This window comes from Quercus suber, unplaced genomic scaffold, assembly GCF_002906115.3.
Source record: "Quercus suber isolate HL8 unplaced genomic scaffold, Cork oak 2.0 scaffold_114, whole genome shotgun sequence".
NCBI classification, from domain to species: domain Eukaryota; kingdom Viridiplantae; phylum Streptophyta; class Magnoliopsida; order Fagales; family Fagaceae; genus Quercus; species Quercus suber.
The window spans coordinates 485,351-504,035 of NW_027069579.1; the positions used below are offsets into that span (position 1 = coordinate 485,351).

General features: G+C 37.5%; 1 protein-coding gene across 1 annotated transcript; it reads right to left on the bottom strand.

Moving 5' to 3' along the window:
* Positions 1–17,902: 17,902 nt before the first annotated feature.
* LOC112026446 (uncharacterized) lies at positions 17,903–18,451 on the bottom strand. The gene has a single exon (XM_024059136.1). It carries the CDS (start codon positions 18,449–18,451, stop codon positions 17,903–17,905), a length of 549 nt encoding a protein of 182 aa, XP_023914904.1.
* Positions 18,452–18,685: the final 234 nt, after the last annotated feature.

Genomic DNA, 18,685 nt, shown 5'->3' on the forward strand with positions numbered 1-18,685 from the left:
AAGGTACGAAAATATTTTTCAGTAATTAGAATTGAGTTTTTATTTTGTTAGTGGGTTTTTCTTGGATGGATTATGGATATTTGTCCTGATGGGTTTTGTCATATTAATTAAATGTGTGTTAAATCAAATATAAGTAATATAATAAGAGAATCCATGGTAAAAATTATTTTACTAAAATGAGCAGTTCAATGCCATGACAATCAGAATAATTGTATTTTTACCTTCTCTGTAGACTGTAGTTGTTGATCTTCAAGAAATAGTCCAAAAAGAGTGTACCTTTGGCATGAAACACAATAACTTTTTTTCACCATATGGAAGATTTTCCAAGGCCAAAATTGGATTGTCCTTTGACATTAAAGTACTTTAGGATGAGTCTGGCTAATTGGATTTGAGCCCACATTGACCGACCTCAATTGATAATTCCCAAGTGAGTAGGTGAACAAAAAGTGTAATATTGCCTCATTTTGGGTGTGTATTCAACTCAAATGAGCTAAAAGCAAGGGGATGTGACCAAAAAAACAATCTGAGTGGGTCCTCATCAGCTTGAATGGTTAATTAGAGGCACTTCCTCGAAGCCTGGTTCACCTGAATCTAAATGCAATGCTTAGCCACATTCAGGTTGGATGACGTTAGAAACATTTTCATCATCTATTCATTCAAGCATGGATATTGGATAATAGACCAAGTATGCTACCATTTCTACATCTTCAATCAGTGATTTAATTGCCACTTGAACGCTTAGGAGAACTCTCTTTGTGCTGCACCAATATTTGCTCAAATTGTGTTACCAGTCGTCTTATTCATTTCTCACCGGGAAAGTTTTGTTGCACATATGAAATAGACATACGGTGCACATAATGACTTGATAATCTTATCTAATGGAAACTTCGATAACACATATCTTTGACCCTGTCTTTTCCATAAAATTTAGACTCCAGGTAAGATGAATGACAGAAACTCAATTGGTTACAGTTTGTTTGGAAGCTAGCCTTTAATGCTCTCCAGAAAATTGCATTTTCATTTAAATATGCAATGCTTCTTGAAATACAGGTAACATATCATAGCAGATCAATATCAATATATATATATATATATATAAGCAGAAACATCTTGTGAGAAAGCATGAAGTTTTGCCAAGTCACACATTGTATGACATTCTTTTCATTTAGGCTTCCACCTCATCTAAATTTAACATTTATGTCAAACTATTAAATAATGGCAAATGCATTTATTTCAATGTATTAATAAAATTCAAAGAATTTATATACATTTATAACTTTACATGCTTTGAATAAATACAGATAGATCGAAAAAGTCACGAGAAATGTAAGAATTAAGAAAACTTTTCAATTTCCTGCATAAGACTAACTTCAATGCGGAATTGCAATAGTCAAATTCAATGAATTGGATAAATATTATTTTTCTCCACATTTGTCTAATATAAATCCCCATTTTCATTGGACATTAAACTTCCATAATTTTTCTCACAATATCTTTGTTTTTCTTTCTAAGAGGTATGTTAATTTTCAAAATATTATGTTCGTCCTAAATATTTTGTTTAAATTTTATGTATACATTTTTACTTATGTAGCATTGTAATGTATTTAGGCTTATTTTTTCATATTATTGCTAATTTATATTTTTGGTTTTCTGTATGATGCATATACTTGGTAAGGATCTGTTTTTGGCTACTTTTAGTTCAATTAAGATTTGGAGGTTAAATTGTGATATTATTGCATCACTATGACATTATTTTTTCTATTGTTGTATCGTGAAATTCTATAATTTTGTAAAGCTAATTGATATATAAAGCATAAATCATACAAGAAAGACACCTAGGAACCAACAGGTTTGTTGGTGACAATGTGAACTGTGATCTGATGACATTTCTTAGTTGCATGAATTAGAGAAATTTTCCCTCAATGTATTTAGTTTTAGTAGACAAAATTCATAAATTAAGTGTGACTAACAATAATAGTATTCATAAAATCAATGGATCATAAATAATTTCTTACAAAATTGATCAAAATGCACCACGCATTGCGCAGGATATCAGCTAGTATTTTATAAATTTAGAGTTTTCATTGTTATTTTCTTTGTCAATTTTTCCATCTGTTTAATAGTCGTTATTTAATATTTTGGCTTTTGTCTACTTGTGGATGAACTATGGGATAATATTTTTGACTTGTATTCATAACAATCGATACTGTCTCTAAACAAGCATTTACTTTCCAAAATACCCTGATAATGTTGGAAAATATAGTTATGAAAAACAAGTTTTGATCAAACAATATAAACCCTAAAAAATTAGCAATTACAAAAATAAATAGATAGAGTTAGAAAGATCTCACAAACTATAAAATCACGCAAAATGCGTTGTCCTTAAAAGTTGATTTGTGCCACCCGGAGTAAAACTCAATGTGAATGACTCTTTTGGCCGAACAACCCCAAGGATTAAACTATAGCAAATTCTTCAATTTTGACGCACATCCAAGCAAGAAGAACTAAGAACAACTTTACTTGCCTTTCCTTAAAACCAAAAAATATAGATGCTGAAATTTCGGTGGAGATGAGCAGAAAAATAAAGTAGAATAGAGGGAGAGAGGTGGCTGTGTGGAGCTGAAAAAACTGAAGAGAAAAGGAGTGAAACAATGGTTTTATATGCCAACAAAAGGAAGATTAGTGGGCTATCTAATGGGTTAGACCTCCAACGGTTACTGTGTAGAATTAATGCTCAACGGGTAGCTCATCAAATGGCCAACGAGTTGCTTAGATTCTAAACAATGGACAAATCAAATTTGGGCTAAAAGAAAGAAAGAGAAAAGAATAAGGCCTAAGAGAGATATGAACAAATCCAAGCCCAAGCCAACACCTAGCCTATTATATTCCAAGTTACCACTTAAGTTGTACAATGGTTTATAAACACACATGAAGACTCATCTCTAACCAATGTGGGACACAAAGCCAAAGGCTAAGTGTTTGAAACACACTCACTCCAACAGATAGAATCTACAAATGTATTAGGGTGCATCACAAGCATATAGTGCTACTATCCTGAGTTATTGGTATGGACACAACAGATGGGAGTCGCCACCTAGTTTTGCAATGGTCTAGGAACTACATATATAGCGTCCTCTCAAGAAAGGATCTTTTGATCTTACTACTAGAGATATGGGTTTGGAGTTAAAGTAAGGTCTTGGGAAGGTGTTAAGCACCCAAAATCGCCCAACCCTAAGGTTGGTTTCCCTTTATTGTGTCTTATGTCTTAAACCCTATTAAAGGCACACTCAATAATGTTATTCTAACTCAGATGCATACTAACATACATCTAATCACTCAACATGGCATCAATCATCCCTAATCATACATCTATCATGGCAATCAAACAAGGCTTAACATACATCTAATCATGGCATACCCTAACATACATCTCATGCTTCATCATATCATATCCTAACATACATCTAGCATAGCATGGCAAAACATGTCAACTCACAGATCCTAGCATTCATCTAGCATCATATCCCTCCAAGGTAGCAAGCATACATATAGCATAAGGACATCAAAGAATCACATTGAAGGTATCAAGAATGTGTTATCCAAACAATCATCAAAGTAAAATCATATTCAAATATTCATGCTCATGTGAATGCTTGACTTACCTTGCATTATGCATGGACATGTGAATGCATGGTATTAAAAAGCAAGAAACTTTAAAAGAAAGCCCTAATCTAGCATACCATAGCAAACAAACATGTGGACAGAGAAGTATAAAGCTTAAAAGCATACAAGAAAGTTAAAACAAATGCAAATGATGTGAAATGAAAGAAGGAACAAAAGCAAAAAACTTGAATTAGGGTTTCTAGGCACGAGTATGTGTGCACATACATATGCCTGCGTGCGCAAGCCAGTTGTATGTGTATCCATACTTCGAGCCTGCGTACGCATCCAAGAAGCATGCGCACACAAGCACACCCTAAACCTTAACCCAAGAACAGAAACATAAAAAAACACTTGAAAGCTTAAATCTAGCAACCTAACATGTTTCTAAGACATACAACACATAAACGTAGACTAAACAAACATACTAAAACATAAAACAAGTAAAGAAACAAAGCAAAAACAGAATCAAAAGCAAAAAATAAAAGAAAACGTTTAAAAGGATACCTTAAAGCAAAAAGCTCTTAGGCTTGATTCTTTACCATTCCCCTCAATCAAATCTATCACAAATCAATAAACGTGTGATTAGTAATCTTAAAATTTAAAGATCAAGGCCAGAAAATGCCATAATCAAATAAAATTGATTCGAGAATGTTTTGTGAAAAACTCCCTCTTTGATTCACTATTTCTAGTGAATTTTAGAATTTTCCCATGAGATTTCTGTGTGTTTTTGAAAGGTACCATGTATAACTATTTATATTGTAAAAATAAGGGTTTAGAATGGCTCCCAGACGATGTGCGAATCATTCCAAACCCTAGTCTTTAAAGCAGAAAACTTGCCTTTCTGGTACTCTTGAAACCCTACTTGCATGCGCGGGCTTGTGCCTATGTACGCAGGTTTCTAGGCTGCGTACGTAGGTTTATGCTTGCATACGCAGGTTTATGCTTGCGTATACAGGCTTAGGATTTCTTTTGGCCTTTATTTTCCAAAAATAGATTTTTAGCTCATTAAAAAGTTATATTTTCCGTTTTAACATCTCTCAAGTCAATTTGCAATTTGATTGGGCTCTAAACCAACTTTGTGTCTTAGAATTTTAGTATCATTAGGAAACAAGGGTCCGAGTCGTAAGGGGTACAAAATATAGTGTCTACAACTAGCAACTGGCCTTATGTGGATATTGGTCTTTTGGATCTTAAGTCCAGTTTTACATATTATCTTCACTAACTACCTATATAATATATATATGTGTGTATGTGTGTGTGTGTGTATTATTTTCTCTAACTAATCTTGAATGGACAATTGTTATGGCTAATCTCTTTGATGCGAGTCTCTGTTACAAATATTTGGACGCTATAAGAGCATCCACATCAGTGGATGCAAAAAATTTGTAAATTTGCACATCTAAAACCTACTTTTTCTCTTTTACAGTCCCCTTTTTTTGTCTATTATACACATTTATTCAAATAAAATATTCATCTTCAGATCAATCCACACCCACCCAGCCACCACCATCAACCCACCCATCAACTCATTCACCCAGCCACCATCATCAACCCACCATCACCCCAAAACCCACTGATCAAACAAAAAAATCCAAAATTGATCAAACAAAAAATTAAAAACACCTCATCCCTTTGATGAAAAACTTATCAACCCACAAGTGCTTAATCATCTCGGCTCCTCCGATATGCTTCCCTCTGATGAAAACCTAAGGCAAAGTCATCAGTTTCTTGTTGTTCTTATTCTCGCCCGATAACATGCTTTGCAATTCTTTCTTGTACGCCGAGTCGAGCGATATGTCTCGCTTGTCGACCCAAACCCAAAACCCCCAAAATATCATCCTCACCAAGTAGCAATCCTTGTAGGTCCATCGAATCCCACGCAAGCTAGTGAAATACACGATGATTCTGTCCTCGATGCCGTCCAAGATGTCATCGCTCAGGCCGAGATGTCATCTCTTCTCCTTTTTGTACTGATCATGTCGGTGAGGCTAGACTAAGGGACTGGAGATAAGAAAGAGAGAGAGATGAGAGTAGAAGCTGAAAATGAGAGAGTAAGGTGGGGGGAGAGAGAAAAAAAATGTAAAATAATAAATACAAGAGCTACAATAACCGTGCATATATACACAGTTACTTTAGTAATTGTACATAAATGCACAATTTTACATCCACTGATGTGAGTATTTTTTGGAGTCAAAATGTGTAAAATTGGTAACTTTTTCTATTTTGCAGTTTACACATGCTAATGTGGTTGCTCAAGGTACTCTTAGTAATGTTTTATAGGTTTACATGATAGTTCTTTGTTTCTTGCTTTTTTTTTTTTTTTTTTGGTATTATTTAGATTTATATTTATATTTATTTTCAAGATAGATATATAATTTGAGTAAATGAAGAAATATATTATAAGTTAGTTATAAAATGAAAAGAAGGGTGTGCTATAGATTTCAAAAGACAATTGATGCAAACATCTGAGAACTTCGTTGACACCAATGCAATGTGATAGATGTCTCAAAATAAGAAAATTTTTCGTAGAAATGAATTACTCAAAATGAGTGATTGTTATCCACTTTTTAAAAGCATTAATCAAAATAGCTTCAAATTGATTTATAAATGCATTAGTCTTAAGGGACTTTCTAATGGGTTCATTTATTAATTATCATGCGCATCAATAATTTACTAAAATATATAGATTTTGTATTTTCTTTTAGCTTCGTGCACAACTAAACTCCTTATATTGTACTGTTGAAAATTCCCAACTAATTGGAAGTCATCATTTGATTATGCTTTATATTGGCTTTACCTTTTTTTTTTTTTTTTTGGGTGCATTTACTGAAACATACAAGGCTATCTTTAGCTATTCTTAATTCTTGTGTTACTCTGACTTTTCCCTTCTTTGTTTTGGTGCGATGATGATGGTGCGCTGGGATAAGCTTTTGGATTGTGGGTTTTTTTGTTTTTTATTTTTTTTTCTGAGTTTAGTGTTTTGTTTTGTTTTTTTTGTTTAAGTTATTTTTATTTTATTTTTCTTATTTCTAAAATCTTAGACAGGTATTTACTAAAGACAAGTGAAAACTTTGCTAAAGACAAAGGGAACAAATTTCAAATTCTTATATCTTTCTCACTGCACTCTTCCTTTTCTTTTATCATGTTGAATTCTTAGCTTCTAACAAAGCCTTAAAAGCCTTGTGCGAGATTGGGGCATTTGAATTTGAACTCTTAATAAGAAGATTGTCACGCCCCAAACCTAAAAGGGTCCAAAGCATGAGAAATACATCTCAAAGGTACCTGTAGATTTTTCCTTTTTGAAAATTCAATCCAAATAATTCATATCAAGTACCAACATCAAGAATTATCATAATAATTCCATTAAAGATACTCCCAAAGTAAGTCATAGCTAAATACAATAATTACAAGAATTATTGATTACAAAAGAATAGAGGTTTGAATAAATATAATTACATATCATCAGTTTGTCTTATCAGTGGAAATATAAGTCATAACCACTATTAGATACAAAAAAATGAGTCAAGCCTACTCTATGATGTATATCATCTAAAGATCACCATAACAAAAGTCCAGCCTCCATCAGTAGTAAGTCTAACTATTGCTATCCACAAAAACCTATCCCAAAATGATCGTTGTCTACTTTGAAAAAGTTTGTAAAAGGATGGGATAAGACAGAGCCCAATAAATAGCATAATTAATGGGGATGAGGAAAATGCATGATGATGAATAAATTATAAACATGCACTAATTTGGGAATTCCATTTCGGTTTCTGAAAAATCAATTTCAGTAATAACATGACAAGAATGATTTAAATAATTTAGCTCAAAACTTCTTATAATGTTTACCATGAAACTACATAGTATCTATATATACTATTAGCAGTAACAATACCATTCCATAACTAAGAAGTTCAACTCAAGACCACAAGACAAGCCGTCATAAAGATGTTAGGTATGTCATAAAGACATCAGTTATACCACGAAGACATCAAGTTATGCCACAAAGACGAGGTGCCAAGATACCAATGTCACAAAGACTGTGGCATCTGGCTGGGTAATTACTCCTGTCACGGCACAAGGGTCAAACAACATAAAGCTTACAGCTAAATGAAATTGAAACTCGTAGTTCATTTTTAAGTATTTTCATAAAACTTTATAATATCCAAGCATTTCACAAAGTTCCCAAATTTTTCAAAATCATTTCTTGTCAATAAGATTTTCTATCAATTTCCCAAATAATACAAGTTAAAATAACACATCTTTAGTATTTCCAAATAATACCAAAAATCCATGAAATCTATTATCAAAGGAATTCAAAGATGCTTATCTTTTTCCATGTTAGATACTCATGCATTTCCCCATATGCAATACCAAATATGATGCATTTTCCATATATAATCATATATAGTAAGGTCACAACATAACACTTTTTAGAAAAACATAGTTCTCCAAATAATTTTCCAAAATGTGCTTGACCCAAAAATAACGTTTATGCAACATGATTGTTTTCCAAAAATCTCATTAAAAAGCCATTTACCTTACAACTCATAAAAGCCTAATTCTCCAAGTTCTAAATGGGATTAGCTAGAACCTAAACAATATCAAGCAAACCCATTACAATAAGTATAAAACTTGAAATTGTATCTAGCTACAAATTAGGAATTGCCAAATAAGCACTTAATTAGGCAAGCCTAGTATTTAGCCTCACAAATAATGTATTCCACATCCAAAGTTTCTTAACAATATAAAATACATGGCATAGACTCCAATTTATACTCATAAATCATTCAAGATATTATCTCTAACACTAAAACCTCAACACTTAATAAGTAGTTCCCACAAGATTTATATAATATCATCAAGAGACACATGACTCCAAAATCATAATATTCTCCAAGTAAAACAATTAGAATCTTTAACTAGCTCTAAATAATCAATAAAAATTATATTCACCATCTATTTCACATTAAAAAGCCAAAACTCCCAAATCTTCACCACTTAGATAACTATTATTGTAAAAACTATAAACTCACTCATCAAATAATTCCACCAACATAAAACCAATACATATAAACACATGAATATCACTTCCAAAGCTCATTAATCACATGAGTATTATTATCAAAACTTAGATAAAGAAAGCCTCTAGCAAAAGCATATAAACCTACCAAAAAGATTAGAAATTTTTTACCTCAAATAAAAAAATGTGAAGATGCAAAGGTTCCTAAGAAGTTTTTCAGTGATCTTGCCGAACAAATGATGGTGGCGATGGTGGTGTGGAGTAGGTACTGGTGGGAGAGTGAGGGAGTGAAATGAGTGTTGTGTTTGTGAGAAAAGAAAAGAAAATAGAGCAAAGTGAGTTATGGCCGGCCAAAGATTAGAGAGTGAGATATTTTGTGAATATGTGGTGGGGAATTAAGGGGGTAGGTAGGGCTCACATGTGGGTCAAAATTTGATCCTCCATTTATATATTCATATATATATATATATATATATATAATGGGCTGGGGCGTTACAAAGCTTGTTTCAAAGTTTACTACCAAAATGAATTTAGTATCTAATGGGGAATTAAGGGGGTAGGTAGGGCTCACATGTGGGTCAAAATTTGATCCTCCATTTATATATTCATATATATATATATATATATATATATATAATGGGCTGGGGCGTTACAAAGCTTGTTTCAAAGTTTACTACCAAAATGAATTTAGTATCTATAGGACTAGAAGAAATTGTTGCTAGTTGTTATGCAGAGGAATACTACTATTTTTAGCATGCTCAACAATGACAACAAATTTAAAAACCTATGTTTTTCACTTTTTATAGCAAAATATAAGAAAATACATTGACTTTTTGGTTGTAGGATGGAATCAAAATTATTGAAAGCTTTGTCAAGCTTTCTTCAGATAAAAGGTTTTCATCTATGTAAGAGCAATGAAGTCCGATGATGCATAAAATCGTTAGTGAGTTAATCGTCCACACGCGCGCCAACTAGGGTTCTTGAAGAATGAGAAAACAAAGAATCAATAGAGAGTATCAGTGGAGTGCCGGCCAAAGACCCTCTAAAGGTTAAGCCAGCGATAGGAAAATCTTTAAGAACTCAATAGTGTGAGAGCCATAAAATTTTCACATACCTTAAGGGAGAGGAGGTGTAGTGTTTATATAGTGGCATATGGCTGACTAAGATCCCTTGAATGTAGGAGCTTTCCTTGTAAAGAAGATTTGGAGTTAAGGCCTAAAGATTTCAGGGATTCTCTTCCCATATAAGGAGCATACGAATGAATTGTAGGATCTTTGGATGCGGTGTGCAAGTTATTTCCATATAGGCATACATGAGTGGAGAATACGCAAAATTTTGTGGAGTCCAGTGCATTTAACCATCGGGTTCATATGTATCCATCTGTCGGGCTCACACGAACCCACCCGTTAGGTTCATATGTGGCCACCTGTCAAGTTCACACTCACCCACCCGTCGGGTTCATATGTGGCCACCTATTAGGTTCATACAAAGGTCTACGTCGGGCTTACATTCCAACCACACTTTAGGCTTACGTGCAAGCCACCCGTCGAGACCAAATGTGTGGCACCCAACGAGTCTTCTAGGAAGTTGATGGGCATTTGAGGAAAGCGTGGCGCTTATACCGTTAGGGCATAAGGAGGCGAAGTTGGGAGTTCATTCTAACGAATCTCAGGTAAGGTGTTTTCGTCCTAACGAGTTAAAGAATTAAGAAAACTTTTCACAGGCTAAAAATACCTTTATTAGTAGCCCACTACTCTATTGTTCATTGGGGTGGCTAACAAATCTCGGAGTACATCGAAATGTTTTTATGGTCATTAATCATCTTGTCTCGGGGTTCGTATCATTTGCAAGGGCAAAAGGGTCTTTGACCAACGCTAGGCAACATGTGGCGACTTGTTCTGGCCCAACGGGTTAATGGTCTCTTCCTCTTCCTCTTCCTCAAAAAAATGGGCCGACGATTCCTTCTCTTGGGAGTTAGTCGAATCCTCTGCCATGGATTCGTATCCCGATGGATTGACCTCATCATCGCCCGTAACCAAACAGACTGACAACGAATGTTCACTCATTGCTTCACTACCACCTAACATCCTCTCACCTACAAGTGACGAATGAATACTAAGCATATACTCACACGAGGATTGGACTCTAAACCGACGACTATTTAATTAAAAAATATGAGTAGGAATGCAGAGCATATAGATACAAGGATGAAAGGGAACTTACTTGATAAAACCGATGGTAAATGGAAAGCACGACGGATGGTTCTCGAAAGCGATGAGTAGGCTTAATATGGTGACGAATAAACAAGAGCTTCGTTGGGAGCAAGGGAGTAAAAATAATAAACAAAAGGGTTAGTAAGGGCAATGGACTATTTATAGAGCGAAGAGGCACGAGAAACGAAGAGACGCGACTATTCGGATCGTAGGTCGCTCATCCTCGCCTGTATCTAGTTGGTGAACAACTTTGTTCCAAAAATTTCGAAGGATGTTTTTGGCAAGCTTCATCCCCGCTTCCAAATTCCCAACTACATACCCGTAAGGATGGCAAAGAAGGGGGGAAAAATGTTATTCAGGGACAATCACGAACGTCGACTTCTATGAAGCTGTGTTCATCGCAGGTTTGAAGATGCCCCTCATCGAATTACACCATCGGCTAGCAGATTACTTAGGTATATCCGTCTGTCGAATTACCCTAAATGCATGGAGGATATTCCTTGGGGTTAAAGTGTTGTGAGGTCAAATGAGTCGGGGTTGTCATAGCCTTACCGTTGACAAATTCTTTTACTAATACAAACCCCAACAGATTGTAGTGTTGTAGGGTTTCTACAATTTTGTATGTAGTAAGGCATCATTAAAGTTAGTGTTTGAGATGCCTAATTCCAATTGTGATTGGAAGAGTAAGTAATTCTTTATACAAGGCTTAAACTAGGTGTGTGGGCCCGATAAATGGGATAGCATCCTTGATAGGTATGATAATACATGGGGAATTTTGGACAAGTCTGGTGAGTCATCGACCCTTATTTCTTTGTCTCGTCCGTCGGCTTTTATCATTACTTAACCCTAACCCAGATTATTTTGTAAATATTTCAACTTAGGCGTGCTTAATGATCAACAAGGAGCAAGAAGACTTCCTCCAGCGTATTCTATCAATTCCTCTTAGGGAAAGAGGTTGGAAAGACTTAGTCACTCTTGACAGTCTTCACGCCCTCTGTGGTGGACCAATATTGATGGACAAGGCTAGACGGTTGGATGACCAAGCTTGTCTTTGTAAGTTTTTTCTTCCTTCACCAGCTTAATTTACCTGTTTGTATTGATACGTAATTCGTTGGTCTTTAACATGTGTTATTTCAGAGATGGATCTTGGGAAGAGAGGGCCTTTGAGGTAAAGAAAGTCGCAGCTGCCTGGGCTCTTCGACGGTGAACGCCCGCTAAAGAAGGCGTCGGATCCTCCTGCCCATCTGGACCAAGCGAGGACAGTCCAGAAGACCCATAAGCCCTTACTTCATGGCGTGGGTAAGGGTCTTATTATCTCCCAAGGTCTCGTCACCCCTCTAACCGTCCCCCTGTTGGTAAGTCACAAAAAGCATGCCGTCGAGACGGTCCAGTCGATTATCGAGGATATGGATCTCAATGAATGCTCAAAGTGGGAAACAAAGTTCATAGGGAGTTTGGTCTTTTTAAGCTGACGAGGGTAAGCCTTCAACTTGATTATTTATTTTCCTTGTATGTATTTTAAGTAATTAACCGTCCCTTTTCTCTCAAGCCTTTGTACGAATGCGAGCTCTTTAGATCAAGTGTGCAACTTAGGAGATGCTGGTCAAACGCCTGAAGGCCCATCTAGCAGACGACGATGATTAGATCAAGGAATATAAAGATGTCATCTATCTTCTTAATAGCAAGCTTAAAGATAAGAAGGTAAAGGCGAGCAAGCTAGACGGGAGTACCCGTCGGTTCGAGGAGTTGACCAAAGCTAACTCCAACCGAAGGACTAAATTGACTGCTTTCTATAAGCATGTTGACAAAGCTAAAGCCAACGCCGTTGCGGAGTTCAAAGATCCCCAACCCTACTTTAATGAGTTGGGGATACTATATGACAACGACTTTGAAGACTTTTGCAAGAAAGTCATCCTCCTTTTCCCCGATTTGGAATTCTCTCAAATTTATATTAATACCTCATTCCCGACGACTCCTGGCGGAGGTGATGTGATCGTCGAAGTGGAGGATGAAGAGAGGGAAGTCGACAAACCAGTTAAGGGAGAGACCGACGAGTAAACCACCACCAAGGGCCAAATAGTACTTGACGCTCCTCTTGCTTAGTCAATTTGTAACTTAATCTTTTTATCATTATTTTGTATGTTTTTATACAAGTAACTAGAGGACAATTAGGGTGCCTTGTTTTGGCACAAGTGACTATTTATGACCCCGTCGGGTTTTGACGGAGTTTTATTATTATTATTATTATTATTATTATTATTATTATTATTATTATTATTATTATTATTATGCTATTCTTCATGTATACTATTTATGTTTAAATGCATGTTGTATTTGTCAACTTTAAATGCTTTGTTGAATGCATGACGTACCCGTCAGCTTTAAATGCTTCGTTGAACGTACCTGTTGGCTTTAGATGCCTCATTCAATGCATGTTGTATCCGTTGCCTTATATTCCTTGTTTTAGAGATTTATGAAGGACTAGGCACCCATCGATGTCCTTGGTTGTCAGTCTACCTCGTAGGTGGGACTAAGAATTTTATGGAGGAACAAGCGCCCGTCGATGTCCTTGGTCGTCAAGCCACCCTATAAGTAAAACTTAGAAATTTATGAAGTACCATTCACCTGTCAGTGTTATTGGTCGTCGATCCACCCTGTAGGTAGGACTTAAAAATTTATGAAGGACCATACACCTATCGGTGTTATTGGTCATTGATCCACCCCGTAAGTAGGACTTGGAAATTTATGAAGGACCAGGCACCCGTAGGTGACATTGGTCGTAGGACCACCCTGTAGGTAGGACTTAGAAATTTATGAAGGATCAGGCACCCGTCGATGTTATTGGCCATCACTCTACCCCATAGGTAGGACTTGGAAATTTATGAACAACCAGGCACCCGTAAATGACATTGGTCGTCGGCCCACCCTGTAGGTAGTACTTAGAAATTTATGAAGGATCAGGCACACATCGGTAACATTAGTCATCGGCCTACCCTATAGGTAGGACTTAGAAATTTATGAAAGACCAGACGCCTGTCATTGACATTGGTCATTGGTCCACCCCGCAAGTAGGATTTAGAATTTTATGAAGGACCATACAGCCATCAATGTTATTGGTCATCGATTCACCCCGTATATAGGATTTGGAAATTTATGAAGGACCAGACACCCATCGATGACATTGGTCATCAGCCCACCCCATAAGTAGGACTTAGAAATTTATGAAGGACCATGCACCCGTTAATGACATTGGTTGTTAGTCCACCCTGTAGGTAGGACTTAGAGTTTTACTCAGCTTTTCCACGTTTTACTTAGATAATTTCTCGAGAATAGTTCCTTTATTAAAAATAACTTGAATACAAAAATGTAGATAATCTTGCCTGATGGGTCTTCAAAGTTTACTTAGCAAAAACTTTTAAAAAAATGAAAAACTCAATGATTTACTTAACAGAATTTAAAAGAAAAGTAATAACATAGTTTGTAATTGATGCACTACTAGTAATATCTCCTTAGGTGCTCTGCATTCCAAAGGTGGTGTAGCCTTTATTTGTCGAGCGTCTCTAAGTGGAAGGTGCCCCTTCTGTGGCAGTCAACGATCCTGTAGGATTCTTGTTAATTAGGGCCTAGCTTGCCCTGTGTGGGATCTTGAGTAGCTGTTGTCACCTTCCTCAAGACGAGATCCCCGATGTTGAAGCACCAAGACTTGACCTTGGTATTGTAGCGCTTGGCCATAAGGTCCTAGTAATGAGCAGTTCGCTGTTCAGCCATAGCCTTAACTTCATCCAGTAAATCTAAGTGTAGACGTATCCTTTCTTCGCTACTTCCTTCATCATAGTGAGTTATCTTGTAGCTTGCTAGCCCTACTTCTACTGGAATGATGGCCTCACTGCCGAATGCAAGGTAAAAGGGTGTCTCAACTGTGGGCATTCATGTCGTCATCTTGTATGCCTATGTGAAGCTTGGTAGTTCATCTGACCATATCACCTTTGCCCCCTTAAGTCGAGTTTTGATTATCTTGAGCAAGGATTAGTTTGTAATCTCAACCTTTCCATTGGCCTACAGGTGGATGAGCGAAGAGTAGTGGTTTTTAATTCCTAGTTGTTGGCAGAAGTCTCTGAACGCGTCATTGTCGAACTGCTTTCCGTTGTTAGAGATAAAGACTATGGATTTCAAACCGACAAACAATACTTATCCAGACAAAGTTTCAGGCATTCTTCTTTGTGATGGTAGCCAATACCTTTACTTCTACCCACTTAGTGAAGTAGTCGATCCCTATAACGAGGAACTTAAGCCATTTTACTACTGTAGGGAAGGGTCTCATGATGTCGAATCACTATTGAGTGAAAGGCCATGGGGCGTTCATTGGAGTAAGCTGTTCCAATGGCTGCCTTGTAATGTTGCTGAAGCGTTGGCACTTGTCACACGTCTTCACATAGGACTGGGCATCCTTCTGCATAGCAGGCTAATAGTATCCTGCTTGTATGAGCTTGTGAACTATTGACCATGCCCCCGAATGGTTTCTATACACCCTCTCGTGGACTTCTCTCATAACTTAGTCTTCTTCATCAAGAACTAAACACATTAGCACAAAACGCGATGCTCAAATCTTTAGCCTTTGGGAAGCATTATGGTGTTCCGATAGCGTCCCATTTTTTAGATAGGAAACGATTTGAGCCATCTAGTTAGCTCTAGTTAGGATTACCTATATTTATATTTCCTTAATGGCAGGAGAATATTGGATGAAGGATAGTACCTAACTGTTGACAGTTATATGCTTTACAAATGTTGCTTTGGCCAAATGGTTAGCATGCTCATTTTCTTCCCTCGGGATTTGCACGAATTTTGCCATAAAATTTTGACCAATTCATCCTTTGACTAGACCAAGGTACTCCTTCATCTATTCCCCTATAGCTTTGTAAGCTTCATTAACATGCCTAACGATGACTTTGGAGTCATTATTTATAACGATAAGGCACTTACTGCTTTAGCCAAGTCAAGGCCTGCTAGTAGAGTTTTATACTCAGCTTCATTGTTAGTCATTGAGAATTGAAGGGGGATAGCACATTCTATTATTTCCCCTTCTGGAGATTGCAGGACGACTTCAATCCCTCCAGCATGTCGGCTGGACAACCCATCTGTTCGAGCCATCCATAGGGCTACCCCCTAGCCTTCATCCTCCTTTGTTATGAACTCAGCAACGAAGTTAGCCAGTGCCTGGGCTTTAATTGTGGTCCTCGGGTGGTACTATATGTCGAACTCACTCAACTTTATTGTCCATAAAATGAGTTGTTTGGTTGCTTCCAGATTGTTCATGATCTTTCGTAGAGGTTTATTTGTCTAGAATACTATAGTGTGTGCTTGAAAATATGTCTTGAGCTTGCAGGCAACTGTAATTAGAGCAAAAGCCAACTTTCCTATAGAAGGATATCTCTCTTCTGCGCCTCTAAGTGCTCGACTAGTGTGGTACACAGGTAATTACATGTAATCCTCTTCTTGGATGAGAGTTGAGCTGATGGTCGTGGGGATACTGCTAAGTAGAGTAAGAGCTCTTCATTGGGAATGGGTTAAGTAATGGTGGAGACATGAGGTATGCCTTTAGCCTCTTGAATGCCTTCTGGCATTCGTCGGTCCACTCAAAGGCGTTCTTTAGTGTCCTAAAGAATGGTAAACACTTGTCTGTCTCTCGAGAGACGAACATGTTGAGAGCTGCGACCATTCCATTCAAACTCTGTACCTCTTTAATGTTCCTTGGAGGTGTCATCTCTAAAATGGCCTAAATCTTGTCAGTGTTGGCCTCGACACCCCGTTGGGACACCATGAAGTCAAGGGAATTTTCCTGACGACACCCTAAATACGCATTTGCTAGGATTGAGTTTCATGTTGTAGAGACAAAAAGTCTCAAATGTCTCTTAAAGGTCGCTTAGGTGGTGATCTTCCTTCTTGCTTTTCACCAGCATGTCATCTATGTATTCTTCAACATTTCGTCCAATCTACTAGATAAACATCTTGTTCACAAGCCTTTGATATGTTGCTCCCGCGTTCTTCAATCAAAATGGCATGACCTTATAGCAAAAAAGCCCTTAGCTTATGACAAACAAAGTCTTCTCTTAAACAGATTCTTCCAACTTGATCTAGTTGTAACTGGAAAAAGCGTCCATGAAGCTCAACAACTGGTGTCCAACTGTCAAGTCTTTGAGGAGGTCGATCTGCTGGAGTGAGTAATTGTCCTTAGGGCAAGCTTTGTTTAGGTCAGTGAAGTCCACACACATTCTTCACTTGTCGTTCGCTTTTTTGACCATTACTACGTTGGCCAACTATTCAGGGTAGTAGACCTCTCTGATGAAGCCTGCTTCTGGTAGCTTATGAACTTCTTCAGCTATGGCTTTGTCCTTTTCTTGGGCGAAGACTCTCTTCTTCTATCAGATGGGAAGGAAAGTTAGAGAGAAGTTGAGCTGATGAACCATAATACTTGGGTCAATCCCCAACATGTCCTCATGGCTCCAAGCAAAGATGTTCGGATTGTTCTTCAGGAAGAGGGTGAGCTCCTTGTGGACCAAGGGCTGGCCTATATGCTGAGGCTAAAAAGACGTTCGTCATCTACAGAGACGTCTTCTAAGGCTTTCGTCGGTTCTACCATCATCTGTTGCTCTTCGATGTTCAAAGCCTGTAGATAATCATCCATTTCTAACATGGCTATGTAGCATTCTCCAGCCACCATCTGATCTTTGAGTGCCTCTCCTACCTCATACTCCATTGTGAATTTTACTAGCAAGTGGTAAATAGAGGCGGTTGCTCTCCATGCGTTGAGTCTAGGTCGCCTAATGATGGCATTATAGGTAGAAGAACAGTTGATAACCAAGAAGAAGATCTCCTTAGTGAGCTATTAAGGATAGGTGTCAATGGTCACTGGTAGGGTAATGGACCTGACGGGGAAAACTTTGGTACCATTGAATCCTACGAGTGGTGTGCCCGATGGTAGAAGGTGCTCCTTGTTGATCCTCATCTATTTGAAGGCAGGGTAGTAGAGGATGTTAGCCGAGTTCCCATTGTCCACTAAGCCCTGTCGGGTATTGAAGTTAGCTATTGACTGAATGATGACTAGAGCATTGTCATAAGGGTGGTGAAGTCGTCGAGCATCTTCTTCAGTAAAGTTGATGGTTGGGTCATCAACCCTTGTTAGCTTTGGTAGGTGACTGGTGGTCCACACCATTGTACTTCCCCCTACAATTACCCTCATCTCTTCAAGTGGAGCTTTTAGTCGCTCTTTAACCCATCGGTTGGGCTCTAGATCCCTCAGCGGGTTTTCTCCAACTCTTTCTCTCCTGATGAATCGTTGTAGTTTCCCTTGCTTAACGAGGGCCTCTATCTGCCGTTTTAAGTCGTAGCATTCAAAAGTGTCATGCCTATGATCCCGATGAAAACAGCAATACTTGTTCCTCGGCCTTTTGTTCGGGTTACCCTTTAGCTTGTCAAGCCATGCTAGTATTGGGTCAACCCTTATCTGCATGAGGACTTGGTCAAGTAAGGTGTTTAGTGGGGTGAAATTGGCCATCCTGCCAGGTGGAGGCCTTAATCTTCTGTTGTCCCTTCAGTCATTCATCAGGGCAAATTTTCTTCCTTTATCTTGATAATGGTCATTTTGCCTTTCTCTCTTCTTCAGCTTGCCCCTTCGAGTATCATGGCGTCTTTAGTGTTTATGAACTTTGTAGCTTTGTACAACATGTCAGCCATTGTCTTTGGTTCATTTTTGTAGATAGAGAAAAGAAACTCTCCGGACTAAAGTCCA

Bases quoted from the DNA above. Each gene is read 5' to 3' on its own strand.
- LOC112026446 (XM_024059136.1), bottom strand. From the start codon at position 18,451: ATGGCCAATTTCACCCCACTAAACACCTTACTTGACCAAGTCCTCATG.